This window comes from Crassostrea angulata, chromosome 8 (genome assembly GCF_025612915.1).
Source record: "Crassostrea angulata isolate pt1a10 chromosome 8, ASM2561291v2, whole genome shotgun sequence".
Taxonomy (NCBI): Eukaryota; Metazoa; Mollusca; class Bivalvia; order Ostreida; family Ostreidae; genus Magallana; species Magallana angulata.
Window position 1 is genome coordinate 16,549,815 of NC_069118.1, and position 19,840 is coordinate 16,569,654.

General features: G+C 31.1%; 2 protein-coding genes and 1 pseudogene across 2 annotated transcripts; 1 reads left to right on the forward strand and 2 right to left on the reverse strand.

The window, feature by feature from the left end:
• The first annotated feature begins 11,039 nt into the window (after window positions 1-11,039).
• Window positions 11,040-14,114, forward strand: LOC128160313 (dynamin-1-like protein; annotated as a pseudogene).
• Window positions 14,115-14,355: 241 nt separating this feature from the next.
• Window positions 14,356-16,097, reverse strand: LOC128160722 (uncharacterized). Its single transcript, XM_052824069.1, has 2 exons — window positions 15,992-16,097; window positions 14,356-15,670 (listed from the first exon to the last, which is right to left on the reverse strand). The coding sequence occupies exons 1-2, from the start codon at window positions 16,095-16,097 to the stop codon at window positions 14,898-14,900; spliced, it is 879 nt and encodes a 292-aa protein (XP_052680029.1). The 3' UTR covers window positions 14,356-14,897.
• LOC128160311 (uncharacterized) lies at window positions 15,772-19,313 on the reverse strand. Its single transcript, XM_052823608.1, has 8 exons — window positions 18,658-19,313; window positions 18,139-18,310; window positions 17,924-18,012; window positions 17,542-17,750; window positions 17,187-17,457; window positions 16,787-17,009; window positions 15,992-16,166; window positions 15,772-15,899 (listed from the first exon to the last, which is right to left on the reverse strand). Exons 1-7 carry the CDS (start codon window positions 19,184-19,186, stop codon window positions 16,115-16,117), a joined length of 1,545 nt encoding a protein of 514 aa, XP_052679568.1. The 5' UTR covers window positions 19,187-19,313; the 3' UTR covers window positions 15,772-15,899; window positions 15,992-16,114.
• Window positions 19,314-19,840: the final 527 nt, after the last annotated feature.

Here is a 19,840-nt window from a genome sequence, read left to right on the forward strand (position 1 = left end):
ATGAATGTGAAATGTCATTGAATAATTCTAGTGGAATAATGATTAATAGCAAACGAATTCAGAGCCTTCTCCCTCTTTAAAAGTAGAAAAGGCTACAGAGAAGCTATAGGCTTGTTTTTGAGAAAGTAACAAGGCAGAAACAGGGTGTACAGCTGTGCAGCTTGCGTGCTTTGCAAGTATGCGTGTCAAGCATGGTGTTCCATGACTTTCGCACCTAAGCAAGGCTACTTGTTTGTCCGTACGTGTATGGCGTGCTAGTTGTCTTCCTTGACTCATACCAAAATTTGCTGTCTTTTCACCCAACATTTAATTGACTGTTTGAATTAGCAATATTTATCAATAATTGTTTTTGTCAAATATGGTATTTTCATTCTCCAGTTCATTGGTAAAGCAGTGCAGTGTAGTGGAAAAATAAAACCAGTAAAGATGTTATCTTAAATAAAGAAGCCCGTTGCATACTGCTGCAAACCAGCTAAAATGTTTCGGTTACTTTTATCTTTAACATATGCACGTTATATTTGGCTTTAGACATAAATTCGTTAAAGTCTTGTAGTTTTACGTAAATAGATCTGTAAGTAAGAAACAGTAACAGGTGTTCCACTCGAATGTTTATATAATTGGACTTTTTTTGGAAAAATTACATGATCATAGAAACATATAAGAATCAATAAGGAATGTTTAAATTTTTTTAATGGTTAACCTTAATTTGGAACTCAAGTATAGGAAATAGTAAGGGAATTTTTAGTATTTTTTTGGAAAGTTCCAGGAACTTTTTAAATTTAAATTAGGATTGTATAATTTTGCAATATTTCTTATAAACTATGTTTCTAAAATGTTTTTAAAGTGGATTATCTGACTTAAGATATCAAAATGAACGCATATAAAAATGAATGCTTTTTTGAAATTAGTGAGTACTGCATCAAAATGAAATCATTAATATACTATTTATTTGATATGGATACACATAGTTCTAGCATTCAGTATTTTTGTCTTTAGGAGGCAGGGATAAAACATTGGCAAATTTATTACCCTATACATCCTCATAATACACACTTTTAAGGTAAAACTGATAATCTTTATGATTTCTCTCTACCATGGATGAATGTATATTGCTGACAACTGGGTGCATGGATAAGATGAGATACTTGGAATTTGTGGCCTAGAGAGGCGGTAAGGTAACGCACTTTGAAAAAATTACAAAAAATTTGAAAAACATTTTTAAAGTGCGTTAAATGTTGGTCCAAATCAACGCACTTTGAAATATTTTTTCACAGTGCTTTATGAGTGTAGACCAACATATTTTACATCATGACTCTTAATGCAATTTAAAAAAAAGAAAATCTTAATGTTTTTAAAATTTGGATGAATATTTGTGTTTATATATGAAATATTAATTAATATTTCGTTTTCGATGAACCGATACGGCGATCCTTTATTTCAGCAAGGGAGATTATAGCGTCAGATGATATTGACAAGTAAGTTTTCATGCGCTGATCCATACTGGATGAGCTTCCTACATAGAACAGTACTCTTACCGCTGTATTCAGTTTCTCCTAGAGGCCCGATGAATTGTGTTTGCCAATTTTTTAGAGAGCAGATTCAAATATATAGATTTATTGAACACTTCTTTGAAGGGGATTATTGCACCTGGCGCGGCCATTGAAAAAAAACCCAACAAGATTCAATAGGGCACATATACATTTCATATTTCTTCCCCTTCCCAACTTTGCGGGCTATATAGCAATTATTGTTCAAATCAATTTAACACCACATCAAAGTATGAACAATGAATTTTTAAATTCCTTTTTTTCTTAAACGAACTAAGAATGTATTAATAAATGTTAAAAGAGTTGTTTTAGCCAGGTTTATGATGTATAAGGTCGCCATCTTTTGAATTTAATTCAGTCATTATTTAAATTTCAACACATAGTTCTAGAATTCAGTATTTTTGTCTTTAAGAGATAATCAGGCAATTGACAATTTAACTCCAAAAGACATAGATATCCCTTTTTTAATTTTCAATGGAAATGTAAATAAAAGACTTCCTAGTTATATCTTTAATGCAATGGTAATACCTGAGGAAATACGTCTTTGATAGAATGTAGTGATGAACGTCTTGATTATAAAATATATTTGTAGGGTAGCGTTGAGAAATTAAATTCGGATAGATATATTTACCTGCTGAGCTCGAAAGAAAATAGGGAAGTTTTTGGAGGTTGAAAACAAGCTAATTTATAACAAATAATTTATTCCCAACACACAGTCAAAGTATTTAAATGCTTGATTAGGTTGTGAAAAGTACTCTTTAACTTAGTTTTGAAAGATTACTATATTTATGATTCTGAGGGACGAGAATCCCATTGTTGAACGTGATAAAATTATATACAACAAATGAGCTGTTTCAACTACAACACCTCCAATTCACTGCGAATTCATTTTTATGTCAATTACATGTGTGGTTATTTTCTAACGTACATTAGTTTTTTATGCAATATTTTCTTGAAAAAGAAGTAGTTACTACATGTACATAACCTTTCAGATACAGAAACAATCTCAGAATATATTCCTAATTTTTCAATTCAATTAAGTAATTTTTCAATTTTTCACATAGTAGCTTTGATATAGGAATCAGGACTTTATACCGACAAATCTAATATTTTATTGTCCGTAAAATCAGGATGTTCAGAGGATAACCAATTTTCTGAAAAATTGAAATAAAGCGTCTGAATCAATTTGATTTATAGATATTGATATAATGTTAAGGAAGCAAATAAATTATTGTTTTATCAACGTTCATAATCTATAGTTTGAAACTTTGATTGCTCTGAGGACGAAACAAGAAAATCGTTAACTTGTGTTTACCATTCGAATACTTTTTTTGTACAAAAAACCGCATATATTGCTTTTATATTCTCTGTTGAAGTCCTCTGTGCTTCCGGTGTATCGTCTCGGTATATCGTCTGAATCTATCGGCGTTAAATATAGCTTTTCTTGATGGATGGGCGAGGATCCTACACTATTCTAGGTTTTAAATTCAAATGGTTAGCTCTGGCTTATTTTTTTTTATATTTATTAACAAGGAATACGCTATAAAAGATCAAATGATGCGTTTGATTTCTCGCTTTTGGGATATAGTTTTAAGGTATGAAATCTTAAGATATTTTTACGGTGCACATGCACGTTTATTTTTTCTTTTCCCTTTTTTACACTTTGGCGTGAACAAATCTTATTTATTTATCAATTAGATTCTAAAGAATTATAATAAAAAAACTGCATATTGTTTGTAAGTAAGATAAGAAAATTGTTACTTCCTTATTCTTTCTCCCCATTGTGTTTGCAAATGATGAGAACGGAATGGAAAAAATGAATAGAAATTAATAAAACTGATGTACTTGAGCCTGATTTAGACGACCTTGGTTGAAAATAAAGTATTCTATTCCTGTTTTCCACCGTTGATCGGTGCCAGGAGGAATAAGGAGAAATCAAACCCACTTAAACAAGCGCATAAATAATGATAAAAAAAGAAACAATGAATAGAGATGATGTCAGTTATAAGTGTTATTAAGGGACTTTCGTATCCTAAAACGTACATAAATAGTTTTTTAAGGACATAACATATCTGACACTAATTAAATATTATAAAACGATTAGCAATTAAAAAAAACCCAAACAAACAAACAATAAACCCAAAACACACAACACCTCCCCCCCCCCCCAAAAAAAAATAAAAAACCAACCAGTTGAAATCATGAATAGATGTGTTCCAAAACAACATGATATCATTCTACAATAAAGGTTTTTAGGGGGATTTGGGGCTTTTAAACAAAAAAACCCTCTTCATATATATCGTTCCCATCCTCTTATGGCTTTAATCAATCAATATGAGTTAGAAATTGTTTCGACCCTTTTAAAACGCGACATCACTATCCAAATAGAATCGGTAGCAACACTGTAATAAGTTTTTTAATATTGTTAATTTGTTGACTTTGCAGACCATGCTCTACTTCTTTTCTATATGTTTCCACAAATATACCACACCAGTTGATCAATGCAAATAAATAACTTTTTAACATAAAAAAGCAGAGTCTGCTGTTTGCACCTTTTATAAAACAGATGAAGAAAGCATTAATCATTTATTTTATGAATGTAATATAGTAAAAGAAATGTGGTGTGATGTTGAAGAGTGGATTTTTACATAGTTTGAAATCTCAATTACATCTGATATTCAATAAGTTCTTTTTGGAAAATATAAAAGTTATAAATTTTAACATGATAGCTCTTTTTGTGAAGCAATATATTTTTTATATTTATATTATTATGGAAACACACTTTGTTATGTATGTATTATGTTTGTGTCTTTGCCAATGTACATGTCATACATGTATGTATTTAAGTATGTACAAGAATACAAGAGCAAGATTAATTTATAGTAAGTCAGTGACTTTCCTTTTTCATATTATGGATATTATGTATACTATATTATATTAGAGAAATGAAGCAATCAAATTTATTATAAGTTTATATGTCTTACATCACTTATATCTGTTCTTCTTTTGTAAAAGTTGTATTTAAATAAAAAAAATACATTTCTGATTTAATCATATTTGTTTACATCGTATGCTCATATTGGCTTTTTCTTTCCTATGAAATATTCCTGTCACATGACTTTCTAAACCAATCAGATATAATAGAATAATCATATGGAAGTATCTCCACCAGATAACTGCTGCATCTCTGTTTCTGCTTGAGCGGCATGTTCTCTCGCTTTCAGCTATGTCCTCTGAAAAGCGAATATACTTTCTCGAGGCCATATAAGATATTTTGATGAAATTTTTATTATACAATTAATCGTATTAATTGATAACTAAGAATTGTCAGCGATGAATGTGCCAAAATTAATTTGTATGTGACGCTATCGGTTATACAAAATAGTCTACAAAATTCTGTATTAGCACTTTTACACGTTCCTTTTATTTTCCCCACTTTTTAAAAATAATAATATGAAATTGTAACAATCAACTCCATTTATAAAATAAAGGAATATGAAATAATATTCATTACACGTTAATTCCCTCAATTATATTTCCCGTATGAGAAGAAATTTGGGGAGGTGACTCGCGTTAAAAACAAGAACAGTTTTCACCTGGGACTGGTTTCACAGTACCGCGACGGTGTGGACAAGGTGAGAAGCGATGCGCGGTTTTACCTGAGTTACCTGTGCTAAACCGCGATCAATTTCACACCACGAGGACTCGCGGTTTAATACCTAAACCGCGTTGGCCGTAGTGTATACCCCCTATGAATAGCAAAAGCATTGGTACCTTGGAACGCATGATCGCACATCCAATCGCATTGGAGCACGTTCAGTCGTCCGATCACCTGGTCTCTCGCACGATCCTATCGCATTATCTTTTAACAGTCGAGTCGCTTTAATTGTACAACAGTCGCATATAGACGCAAGATATATTGCAAAATTTTATGTGCTTAAATCGCACAACGCTCGCTTAGATCGTGCTAATACCTTTTCAAATGCGATTATTTCGGCAACAGTTCATATCTAAATTTTCGATCGTACCAATATTTTGTTGCTTCTGCTCGTACGCCAATTGTGAAAGGGGCTTTAGGTATTTGATTTCACAGAAATATGGTTCGACCAATATCATTACCTGGTAGTATTCCTTCTTCTTGTGAAATTGCAAAATACGATTTGTTTCTGTTTTCTATTAAATTGATAAGAATACACTACTCCAAATATTTATGTTTAGACTTTAAACAACGGAAGAAGAAAATATAGCGTAGCAAACTCGTATTTAATGATTCACAAAGGTCTGAAACCGAATAACATGAACATTTATTCACTGGTATATAAAAATGTCATCATATAAAATAGCCTTTATACTACTAGTCTCCTACCTTTGTGATACTTGAAATCACATCTGATGGTTATGGTTTTTATGATGCAGTTTGAAAAATTCAAATATTCTTTGCGTAAAATGGAAATGCCATCCTGTTGACTGATCAGTATGTAATTGATCCTATGGTTTATACCCTCGAAGGAGTCGTTTGTCTCAAGTTTCCCAGTGCAGGGTATTGAGCAATTTGTTTTATCTATTTGAAAATCAAATCAATAATTCATTGAACTACCATTGTTATTTAGCATATCTATTTTCATTACAATAATTATATGGTTTTTACTCCATAAATTTTATTTAAACAATTAATTAACTTCTTCGGTAATTTATGCAGAATATGAAGGTACATTTAGCGACATTACGGAAAAATATACACAACCACCGTAAGCGGATTATGATATTTTTTCTGTAATGATCGCTACCTTCATGGCCGCATGAATATCAGCAAATCCTTTTAATGTTAATATTAATGTTACATCTTTCGTTTAACAAATTATTGAATTGTAAATCACAAAAACAGGTTAAAGTAACTAAATTATTTTTAATGTACACCAGTGCGTTAGATAAAAAATAGCCATGTTGTGTTATATGAAATTGTATGCATTTGAAATCATTATGATTATTTAGTGCAGTCTGTGATTTTTCTTGGGATACTGGATTTTAGCTAAATTTTAGCCATGTCCGTTTCTATAAAGCTATGAATAACAATTGTTTTGTTTTAGGAAATAGAGGAAAAATATTTTGTAAATGTAAAAATTAACAAATGAACAGAATGGAAAAAAATATATTATTATAGTTTTAATCTAAAAATCTATAAAACATGTACAGTTATAACATTTTACTTCTTTTTTTATGAAAATCAAACCTTCTGGACTCAAATTGTATGGACATCCTTTTTGAAGTAATTCATCGTGGATAAGAATTGCATCTTCGAGACATAACTTTCTTTGAAAACTAAATTTCAAACATTATTTACATTATTTAACTTTTGATACATGAACAAGGAAAAGTGTTAAACAAGTTTGTCAATATGTCCTTTTAATGATCAACGTTTTGAATCATATCATAATTGATATACATGTATATGTTAAGTACAAAAAAGAAATCTTCTGCTTAACTCAGTTAAGTTTAAGAGTTTTCTTAACAATATGCTTTAAAATCACGTCTAAGACTGTGCAGTAGGATAAATCACAAAAAATCGATACAAGGACTGTTTGATACAGAAATATCTTGAAAATGCTACTAAATTAATGCTAATAAAAATGAATTAAATAAGAAAATTTATTTAATGTATCATGTTCAATTTCAAACTATGAATGTGTATTTTCAAGTTTTCAACAATCTTTTTTTGCTAACTCAATTCTAAGTATAAAAATCTTCCTTTAAAATATGATAACGGATATGTTATTCAATAGACTGGAAGAAAATTCATTTTTCATATTATTTTATAAATGTTTCTGTTAAAAGAAAAACAATATTGATAAACGTTCTTACGCCGGGAGAGTAGTTGTATCAGAAGAAAATCCCCTTCTACTCACATGGAACAAAATCAACGTCCCTACAGTGACAAAAGTTACTTTGCTAGATACCATTATATTGAAGAGAGCAAATGTTCTACACATTACAAGAAACTTTCATAAATCTAAGTTTAAAGCAATTTATGTAACAACAATGTCCTCATGCTACTCTGCCACCAGTTAAATAAGTTACATACTTACTGCAAAGTATAATCTTAATATCCATGTTTTAAAGATCCTGTTGAAGAAAAAGTTCGATAGACGTGTAAGTATGCGATCTCTTTTCAGATACACGAGACAAATCCTATTTTTTCCCTACAGTAACAATTAAAACAGGAAATGAACCTAAATATTAAAAAAAAATTGTCATTTCATATATAACACGTATTTTGACAAGTGTTTAAACAACGGAAAACGAATGAAAATGATAAATTGGAATGATAGACACGAGCATTTTTTCTTAACCATGTGACCGATTTTCAAAAAATCCGAAACCTTTCAGTCCTTGTGCTAATGTCATACTGAGTAGTTAGGTTTTATATTACTCCTATTTTGTAATATAAGTTATTGCAACATTAGAGAGGGTCAATAATACGATAAAGAAAATGTTTGTTGGTTCGGTTGCTAAACAGCCTTTCATCACAATATACCTCAATGCCTATTTCAAATTTGTCTTTTCTTAAGTATGGATAAAAGGGATTGATCATCAAAATTTAGACCTATTCAAATCGTGACGTTAAACTGTAATTGAAATTTATCAGATTCAAGTTGTGATTTAACGTTTATCTAAAGTTAAGCAAAAGGGCAAGGGCATTTCCCAAACATTTGCTTTTTATGTCATTCGAAGGTCCTTTTTTAAGTATAGAATGCTTTAAATTAATATTTACTCTATTTATTCCCACACAGAATTTTCACGTATAAAAAATGATGTTATAAACCACTTGAATTTCCCAATAGACTTGAATTAGCTGCTGAACCAAAAGCCAAGAACCTTGCCAAAATTTAAGAGTCATTGTCATGCAAATTTATCTGTCTTACAAGCTATTTCTTCGTCTTTTTTTTTTATATCATGTTACTTTGGTCAGTAACCATTAATATGCATTTCCATGTGCAGATTTAAAAAAACGACCAAAGTAAAAGGAAAGAGCTATAATATAAGTCGCACACATATCATTTAATGATATCTTGTCTGACAAAATTTCTAATATTGGATTTGGTGAATAAAATGAAAATGATATCAAAATGTGATATATTTCGTAAGCTTTTTCATTGTTATGATTAATTCAATATTATTTCCTGTTCACAGTTGTTTTAATAATGAATCATCCTTGAAGCCCTTACGAAAAAGGATATTTCGAAATTGAATTTCAAGAAAATCGTATCCAAACATTTCATTTTGTAATAAATTTAAATGAACAATACAATAAATGCACATCGTTTGATGGTTCATTGGTCGGATAGACTAATTTGTTTAGCTTTGTCGTCAATTTTATACCTGTAGTCTTTCAGTAAAACATGTGTTTATCAGACTACATTACATCATATCTTGGTAGATGATAAAATATTTAAAAAAATCTGGAATTTTTTGTGTTTAAGATTTTTTTTCGGAATAGTATGTTGAGTGGTCTAAAGTTGCAATGTTCGAAATCCGTTTAAATGCTATCATCATTTCATTATATTCTAAATCATGTTTGCGACAATGTAGTTTTAGGATAGTCACCCCTCGAAGACATAAATTACGATTTTTTATAATTAACGAACCAAGTAAAGAAAGTAATATAACCCTCAATATCACATTCTCTAAATGTTATAAGATAAATGAAATAAAAGAGAAAAACCCCATTATATATATATATATATATATATATATATATATATATATATATATATATATATATATATATATATATATATATATATATATATATATATATATATATATATATATATATATAGATTAAATTTGAAAGAAATGGATTATTGTGTTATCGTCTACTGAAAACTTTTTTTCTCTCTCTGCGCCATCTTGTGTAACGTTATAGGTGTCAAACGCTAATACTTCTGGAATAAAATGAAAGTGTTTTAATCGTGTTTATGACTAGAATAAGACCTTTTGTCATTTTTGTAAGGTGTTACATGTGTATAAAATAGTAAAGATTGATAATATTAATTTCAACAAGTATTTCTAATTTTGTCAGGACAAATGAATTAAATAGTAAACAATACAATTCACAAGTTTGACTAGCCGTTCGGTCATTTTGAATTCCGTATGCAGTAAATTCTCGGTTTTTTTTTTCTCAGAAATGGCCCTCATTTAGATCTTTATTTTATCAATATTATTAATGAAAAATTGGCATAACAAATTCAGACTCGATGTACTTAAGTTTGTGGCATTTTGTACCTGTTTTTCAATAATTACTGATATGCATCAAAAGTAGTTGACAAACAGAAGTTTAATAAATAAAAAACACACGTTTTGTATATCGTCATAAATTGCTTGCTCCGATTTCACAAAAAAAACCTTGAGTCGTTACCAAAAGAGATTAACTATTTCCTGCAGAAGAAAAATCATATTTAGAAAAAAATTTAAATATTTGAAAATTATAAACGCGAATATCATTACGTTTGTTTTTACATGCAAAATCAAAATAATGGCAAATATATTTTTCTGAAAAAATAAAGCTAATTTCGCTTTAAGGAAAAACTGACTTCATCAGAAGTGATCTTATGACCAGGCCCCGGGGCCATAAAACTTGAACATACTCACTTTTTGATCTCAGTCTCACGTTTACAAAAGGAATATAAAGTAGAAATAAGTTTTATAGTCCAAGGGTCGGAACATGCATTCAAATCAGGCCTGTAATGATAGGCAATCCGATGAAATATGACAGAGTAGGACCAAAAATAATTGTGTTTAAACCAAGAAAACAATGTTGTTTAAATTTTGTTTCCCCCTGAAAGGTCTACAGTGATTGTAACAACAATATGTTATCTACTGAATGTAGATATTAAAAGAAAAAAACAAGTGAAACATAATTCCATAAAAAAGAAAATCATGGAGGATATTTATATGTAATAGGTAGATGTAGTTGTGTTCAAGTTTGTTTTTTACCATTCTCAGCAAACATCAATTATATTTTTCAGATGTGGAGGGGCCAGGATATGTTACACCTTTCATGAGACGTTTGGTCTAACACTAGAGAGTGTTAATCCCTTGGGAGGGTTAACTCCCCTGGACATCCTAACAGCAATTAGAAATGCCACTGTATGTAATCACTCGAAATCATAAATGCTTATACATTTTGACCAAAATATATGTCAAAAAAGGTCTAAAGATTAAAGTCCAATTATCAAAAGGAAGTCCAAGAAATCTTTAAAGTAATTAAACTATTTGTTGAAAACACAAAAGCAATTTCAAAATTGAATGAGAATGAATATTGTTTTAAATATAATGTTGACATTTTATATTTGATAATTTGTATGCATCTTCTTGTAGGGTCCTAGACCAGCTCTGTTTGTCCCCGAAGTTTCGATTGAGCTCCTTGTGAAACGACAGGTTCGTCGTCTAGAGGAGCCAAGTCTACGATGCGTAGAATTAGTTCACGAGGAAATGCAGAGGATTATACAACATTGCGGAACACAGGTTAGATTTGACACTGAATGGAATGTTAATGAATATTACTCTGATTATGATATACATGTATTTGTAGGTACAAGCATGACAGCAGATTTTAAAGTTACTTTGTGACAGTCTTTTCGAGAATTTCTATGTTTACAGAAGCCCAAAAAGAATAAATGTATGCATACTACAACTTTGGCATGCACTTTATTTAAACTTTAGAATAAATTTAAAAATATGATATCCACCATTAAATTATGAATATTTTTCCTCACAAACGGCAAGAGATGTTGAGGTTTCCAAAACTACATGAGAAGATAGTAGATGTAGTAACTAACTTATTACGTAAGAGATTGCAACCCACCAACAGCATGGTGAGTTACTGACTTAATGTCAAGTAAGGTTTCCTGAGATGGCAAGATGGTTGCAAAGTGTTCACAGTCTGTGTGTTAAAGTCATGTTAATGGAAATGTGGTCCGCAAATGTGTACATGTAATTTGTGTGTTAAAGTCATGTTGACAATGTATTCCCTTTTGCAACAATAAATCATTATAATTAATCTTTATTTTCAATGAAATTTTTTATTATTCCTTGGCTGTGTATTTTTGATATATATTTGTTTGTTTCAGGTGGAAAATTTAGTAGTAATAGAGTTAGCATATATCAATACCAAACATCCAGATTTTCATGAGGCAAACCTTTTTCAAAGATCACAGGAATTAGAAATTAGTAAAAACTCTAAAGATTTCCACGTTAATAACGAGTCTACAAAGGATAATAAGGTAATGTAGTGTGACTGTTCCATGCTGACTTTTATATTCATTACTCGTTAAGGAAATTAAAGTATTTTAATAGAGAATGGAAATTCATTGCTGTATCAAATGTAAGAACATTTAAGAAAAAAATTATGATATAATTCTTTACTATACATGTTAAGAATTATGTAACATTACTGTAACATAATGTATGTACATGTAGAATTAAAACATGACGTTTTTCTTTTTATGAAAGAGCACCTGATTAGGTCCTACTTTTTGATCGTCAAAAAGAACATCCAAGACACAATACCCAAGGCGATCATGCACTTCCTGGTTAATTTTATTAAAGACAATCTCCAGAGTGAACTGGTCAGCTCTTTGTACAAGAAAGAGGAGCTGGAGTTCCTATTTGAGGAGTCGGAACATATAGCACAGAGACGCAATGAGGCGAGCGAAATGTTACAGGTAAGGGCACCAGAGTTATCTTTCTTGCTAGTATTATTAAGTATCTACTGGTGTATGTACATGTTGATGTAACTTTGTTAATTGAGTAAAAATTTTGACATTGAACCTGGGAGGCAAATACTTGGGCTGTATGTCACAAAAAGGGGTATACCAATATTCAGCAACTTACTGTGATTTTTATTTGTAAAATGTACATCTTCACTGGTAATTTCTACGTTTTTGTAAATAAACGGGCAAATACTATAATAAAAGTGTTTATATCAAAATTCAAAACCTTTAGTTAATGTTTTAGCAGGTTTTGAATTCAAACTCTGTTGAACTTTAACAGGAAGCTCACAGCCATTCTTTTTTTTCGAGGCACTTCAAAGAGCCAGTCAAATTATTGGAGAGATTCGTGAGATTCATCTGTGGTAAGAAAAACAGCAGAATAAAACAACACAAGAGGAAACTGCTCTATAAAGAGACCAACTACCAAACAGGGACAGGTGACAAAGATCCCACCCAGCAGTGTTGTTCTGTCAGTCCATAAATCAATCAACTCTGTGTATAGTCCATGTCACAGGGACTTACTACACTACATGTATGATACAGTCCAATTCTTGGCTGTGTTTTGTCAATGTACAGGTTGTGTAAAAAATGCTTTCATTTTCAGTTGCATTATATTACCTAGAGTTGTTGGAAATGTTTTGAATGAATTGAATTCTGTATAACCGTATTAAATGTAACTCAATTATCGTTTGTCGTTTTGTATAGAAAAATTAATGATTTTTTAAAGTTTTAACAAAGCTAACATGACTACTTATCCAGGCAACATATTATTTTTGTATTTGTTTGATATATATAAATTAATATGAGGTTTTTTTTTATTTGATAAGCAATTTTCATAAAATATGGTATGTGTTTATAGTAAATAGTTATATTACTTCTAGATTTGTCAATTTGCTTAGCAATCAATCTGTCATGCAAAAAGAACTTGTACTATGATGTTAAAGACATACCTAAATCACTAAATAGTATCATACTAATGAATGAATGTGATTGATCTATCCACAAGCCAGTTGAGAAACAAAATCACTAGTCATTTAATCACAGGTTAAAACTTTACATAACATTAATGTCGCACTGTATGAATTGATTTATTTGGTTTTAAGCTCATACCCTGGTGTGCATGAAGCAATATCACTAGAGATGCAGAGACGACAGTTAGATCCAATTTATATCGGGCATTGAATAACCCATCTTACTAGGGATGTAATACTACCGTATGAACTATTATTTTGTTGATTTTTAACCCTAGCACTCTGCTCCTGTTATGCTTATTTCTCTTTGACTTTATTGTTCTTGTTTCTTCTGATTATTATAAAAAAACTTATTTTTGATAGTGCAGTTTAGTCTGTGAGAAAAGTTTTTGTTCTTATATACATGTATAGGTTATGTGCTCTTTTGTTCAGTATTTTGTTTGGATGAAGTTTATAGTCACTAATATCTGTAAATCGTCACATTGACTTGTCTTTCAGTTTGTTCATTCTGACGAAATTGTACATGTACATATTCATAAGTATGTGTGAGTGTTTTTATGTGTAGGTGTATATTTGATTATGATAAACCACTTAGAGTAGATAAGATTAATCAACATGTTTGTACATTTATGTATGTAGCTCACTCTGTAGATGATGGCATTGAATAATGCTTGTAGGAGGCATGTAAACCAACAATTATACAAACACAAAAAAAATCCAACACATAAATCATCTTAGTTAAATATTTATAATATTAACACACACTTTTTCAAAATATAAAAACTGAGCCAAGGGCAATGCTGTAAATTTTGTGTGTAAATTTTTTTTAAGGTTTCTCCACCCTTGATGTTTTTATGGTTTAATCCATGAAATTGTTGTTTAAATTTGAAGATCAATATGTTAACAATCAAAACAAACTAAAATATTTATATGTTGCTTATATATTTTTCATGCTGTAGGAGCTAACACAGGTACACTATCAGAGCAATTATAGCGACAACAACTCTCCAATCAAACATCACATACATTCCATACTTAATTCCAAAAAATAAAACCAAATCTTACTAGAAATTAATCATTATCATTTATTTTATGTTTGTAAACAATTTAAAGTCATGTGAACTTGCCAGTATGTATATAATAACAAAAAAATGGATTTTGATTCATGTTTTCAACACTGAAAAAATACAGTACACCAAATCAAAATGTCTATAACTTTTTAAATAATGGTTCAAACCCACTCAAAATTGGTACATTTGTAATTCATTATATATCCTATCTTAATTCAAAAAGAAAATAGTATCTTGCCAGGTAAAAAATTTGAAAAATGGTGTCTATACATGGTTGCCATTATACAGTTTTGACAGTTTTTCATTGAATTCAACGATTCCAACTATCTAAATTGAAGAAAATAATTGCCATATCACTCCAAATAACTTCAATTGTGTTAACACACAACAAATAATCAAGAAATGTTGGGAAAACCATGAATTATATATATGATCTTATTTATTCATGTAGTACCCGTATGTACATAGTCCGACAAAACTGTTTAGTTTCATTAAACACGATTAAAAAAACTATAATACATGTATGCACATGAATGTTTACAAACTGAAATACTCAACAACCTTCTGAATAACTTTTGCTGACTTTGTTATTCTTGCAGCTTTGGGATTTTCTGTCAATGGTTCTGTGAATACATTTCGAATACCATTTTCTGGGTCTCTAGTATGGATTTGTCTCAAATGTGACAAACTGAGGCCATTTACAACCAACTTTCGAAGCATTAAAGCTGACAAAACTTTGCATCTTAATAAAGGCTCTAAAGATTCCTTGCATGTGTAATATGACAAATAAAAAATATTTTCACATAATGTTCTATCTGACAGACACAATTTTGAGTAATACAGCTTTTCTAATGATGTTACATTAGCCATAGCATTATGGGCCTCATATTCCTCTCCTAGTAGAGTCTGCACTAATGTCTCTTGCTTGTAATTGGACAGGTTAACATCTTTTAAAGATTTTTTTGAAATCTTCAGAGTATCTAAAAACCCAGTTATATTACCACTAAATCTTTCAAGATGATTGCTACTTTCTAAATGGTGGCGTAATATAGGCAAGTCAAAACTTTGAATATTATGTCCAACTATAATTGGATGATTAAAAGAATCTAAAAAGTTCAGGAATCCAATGAGTGCTTCAAATGGAGGAACTGCTGGAACTGCCTCTCCCTTGTAGCACAGATTGTTTCCATCAAAGGTTAAACATGTTGCTGCAGAGGCCTCCTTGCTGATGCAACGAGTTGGTATGGCATATATCGAAAATTCTTTTTCCTTGCACTTTGCAGCAATTTGAATAATATCAGATGTTCTTCCTGCAATAAGGAAAAAAACTAATAAGCTATTGCCCATTATTATTCATAATTATCTCTTTTTATAAATCAAACTGAAAATGCAATTTTCACAAACCTAAAATTCCAGTTTCCAAATCAAAAAACACCAATGGATATGTGTGTAGGTTTTCTACAGGGGAATTAAGTTGAATGTCATTTAAATCAATGTTTTCTTCCAACCCCAGGCAAATGTTTGTCTGATATGTGTCTCCTTTGAAAAAATAAAATAAATAAATTAGATTCTAATGTACATATACATCAAAGAGATTTTCAATCTTGCAACATACCAATAAAGAAACGTACCTTCAAGAACAGACTGAGATGCATTCTTTGATTGCCTTTCAGCCTTTAGTTCCAGTCTCCTACGTTTAACATCCGGCTGTCCAACTCTTAGTCGTTTTCTTTGCATCTTCCTGTCTTTACGTCTCATGTGTCTAATTGTGTAGGTACCCGGCGACACAGAACAACTCTTGTTAAGCTACCAATAAAAATGTTAAATACTTCAGCATATACATTGTTTTAACTTATTCTTCTAATTCAATTGAAGACATTTTTTATCATGAATGTGGCAGCTATTATTAGGCACAATTTTGTATATTAAATAGATATATTGATAATGGAAACACTTCAATTTTATGAAAACATACATGTATATTGCACAATTTAAACAATTGTTAGTTTATAAGCTATTAGTTGTAAGGCTAAATAAGACTGAAGTAAAATAAAGATTAAATTTATATATTAGTATACATTTTAATTCTGAAAAAATATAGTAACATTAAATATTTTTAAAACCACTGAATAGAAATAATACAAAACTTCAAACAAGATGTAAAAACAATCTCAAAATTGAATCAAATTGTTTTGCATGTAATACATTCTACCTCTGACATGTACTCAAAACCCTCACTCTCTGAGCCCCCATAAAACCTGTATTATAAATGTATTACAAAATCAACTACATAACTAATGTGAAATTATTCTTATTATAAATAGTTCAAGCTATCAAAATTTTTTTTAGCTTTTACATGTACACTGAAATTGTCAGAGCAATATCTATTTTGTACAGTATGGACATTCAAGACAACATGTACTTACAATCTCTTTGGTGCTTTTGAGGCAGCCATATAGTTAAAACTCTCATTTGGCTGAGTGGAACCCATATACGCCAATTCAGATGACTTTGAACTGAATTTTTCCATAAGAGACTGCAGGGCTTCCCTAAGGTCTCTGTCATCAAGGGGTTTACCATATGGTAGTGCCTTGTGCTTGTATCCCTCCTCATTGCCCCTGCACCAGGATCCACAACTAGAATGTTCACCTATACATACATGTAAATAAATTCTTTAAAATGAATTCATATATATACACATAGCCCTCTGGAACATCATGGTTTAAAATTAACAAGATAATCTGCAGTCATATTACATAAAATTAAAAAAAAACCTGTCATATTTTAGTTAAATAGCAACATTTGTATAAAGCTTTTATTACACACCATACAAATGAGGAACTATACTGCTTAATGCATCAGCCAGTTGCTCTGGTTGGCCTTTGTTTTGGGAAATACTGTAGGTAAAACACCTCTCAATGTGGGAGCGGACTTTCGTGTTGCGCAGTAACTTGTGTGCCTTGCTCAACTCTATGAGGGAAGCTGTAAAGCCTTTTCTTGTGTGGTTACTATCACATCGCTTAGTAATATTTTGGTCCACTGTTGACTTTACTCTAGCTATAGTCGTACTGTCATTGTCCATCACAAGAGTTGATACCTTTAAAAAAAAAAGTATGTTAGTTGTATAAGGCTACCTTTGAATTAATCTTAAACTTGAGCACAACTTTTATTAGTAATTTACTTTTTCTCCCTGGTCCAAAACAGACTGCAGCATTTCACAAGCCATGGCTGGTTCCATTGACTTGGCCGCTCCTTTCCAATTTTTCTTGCAGTTATGCTTTCTTGGTGTTACATTTTTTTCCTTGGCGGCGCTGCAGATACGGCATTTCTTACTTTTCAGTGCATAACCAACACATTTACCTGTTTTGTTGCCTATCAGACTGGCATGACCTGATAAATGAATTTGAATTGATTGTTCATTTGTACACAATGAAATTCATTTAAAAATTTTTTATTACTGGTAGAATTTATTTTGTTTGCCCTACTCAATGTTGTAAAAATAACTTTTAAAAAGCCTTTAAATTATTTTCCTAAAATAATATAATACATGTACCACAACTCACCAGTAAGACTGTTGTATGCCCTTCCAGTTCCTCGTTTCTGCCAAGCTCCATCAAAGCTCACAACAATGCCATCCTCATGTGAATCAGTCCTTACATAAAAAAAGGTCAACTTAACAATGGGATCGACTCTGCTCATAAAAAAATAAATGTAAAGGTAATTTCAATTCTTTGTTTTTACAACTTAATTATGCAACGACATTGTTGTATAAACTTACAAAGCTACTTCATTTGCCAGATTTCTTTTACATGATGCATTTGCCATGACTTCAAGTTTTTGCCCCACTTCTCTCTCTCTTTCTTTCAAGTTTTTATGGCATATTCCAGGAATATTAAGAACAGCAAGTAAGGTATTTATGTGGCTTTCTCCAAACCCTCCATTGATCATTCCTTAGCAAAATGGAAAATATTGCCATTAGTACAACCATCAAACATTACCTTATTAGAATGGCTAAAGCCTTACACACATAGTTTTGACATATGTAAGACACCCCTGATCAAATAATTTATTCATGCTATAGTATGATATATTAGACATCTTAGGCTTACCTATTGATTGCTCAGATTGTGCCAAAAACCTTTGTCAGAGCATGCATATTTTTTTATGAATAAACAGATATCAGAACAAATATGTATAGCATATATATCTTTCTCTTCCCATACATTTATCGGCTTATTGATAGAAATTCATAGGCCTGTGAAAATACATAAATATAATTTCACAGTGGTGGCCCTACCTGCAGCTAGTTTTGTATTCGCATCCCAGGCCAACCCTCCTTTTTCTGTTCTGTGACGGCTTCCTGTAGCAACGTCATTAATTAGCTCACAGTTTTCACATTTTATATTTAATATGTGCGAAAGTCCAAATTTCTTTTCACTTATGCAGTTGTGAAGTTGTAAAGGAAATTGGCAAAGCTTGCAAGCTCTTAGGCCGTCTGCGAGCATGCCCAACTCCACAATTCGTCTACCCACACGCCAGTCATAAGTATTTTCATCGGGAACAAATGAATCTTCATCAACTTCATCACTACACACTATAACCTCTTCCTGGATGCCGTAATAGTCGTGGTCAATGTGCACTGGAATATCACAATCCGTGTCACATGTTTCATCCATATGCTTCTGAACTGGGGGTAAAGGATCACCATTACTACTAGCTAAGCGCGAGTTTAAACCTTTTCTCAAACCTAGTACCTTTTTCCCGTGTCCTTTCTTGGCAAATGTGCCATTTTTCTTTCGCGAGACGTCTTTCTCTTCAGCAGACATTGTGAAACCATAACCGGATTTTAATTTTAGCCACTAAAATTAAAGCTGATAACGGTAAAAATATTCCGGAATACTGCTCGTGCGATTGTTGAAAATTGATGACGTCACACGACAATCGAAAGACCTTAATAATCTGTAAACGTACATGTATTAGTTTGGCTGTGTATTTTGTTTAGCATTTTTGGCAGACAATGACTTCCAAAAAATCCCGTACATTGCTTAATGTAATGCATACACATGATTGTAAAAAAATATCTTCATGGATCAGAAATGTTCTTAATCAAATCAATGCTTACCTTATTAATATTCTCCCAATATTTCGTACATGCTATATTTAATATATTTACGGTTGTTGTTTAAAAATAAATGTCATGTATACCAGTTGGTTATAAAACCACAATATTGGGTACATCATTCATGTTCATAATAAACGGCATATTATTATATGCATGTAATTAATCTGATGAGTACTTGTCCACTTTTTCATTCTATTGGTAGACATTGAAATGAGAAATGATCTTTGTAATAGGTGTTGTACAAGTGTGAAAGTGGTATGACGATTTTTCTTCTATCTTCTTGTTATCATGAAATTTCTGCATGTACATAGTACACCAAATGTATCAAAGAATAGTAACCCCAGTTACACAAAATTGA

Coding starts and splice junctions, on each gene's coding strand:
- LOC128160722 (XM_052824069.1), bottom strand. CDS start 16,097: ATGCAAAGAAAACGACTAAGAGTTGGACAGCCGGATGTTAAACGTAGG. Junction 15,671..15,991: donor ATCTCAGTCTGTTCTTGAAG/GTACGTTTCTTT, acceptor TCCTTATTGCAG/GAAGAACATCTGATATTATT.
- LOC128160311 (XM_052823608.1), bottom strand. CDS start 19,186: ATGTCTGCTGAAGAGAAAGACGTCTCGCGAAAGAAAAATGGCACATTT. Junction 18,311..18,657: donor GAATACAAAACTAGCTGCAG/GTAGGGCCACCA, acceptor CATTTTGCTAAG/GAATGATCAATGGAGGGTTT. Junction 18,013..18,138: donor CTGGCAAATGAAGTAGCTTT/GTAAGTTTATAC, acceptor TTTTTATGTAAG/GACTGATTCACATGAGGATG.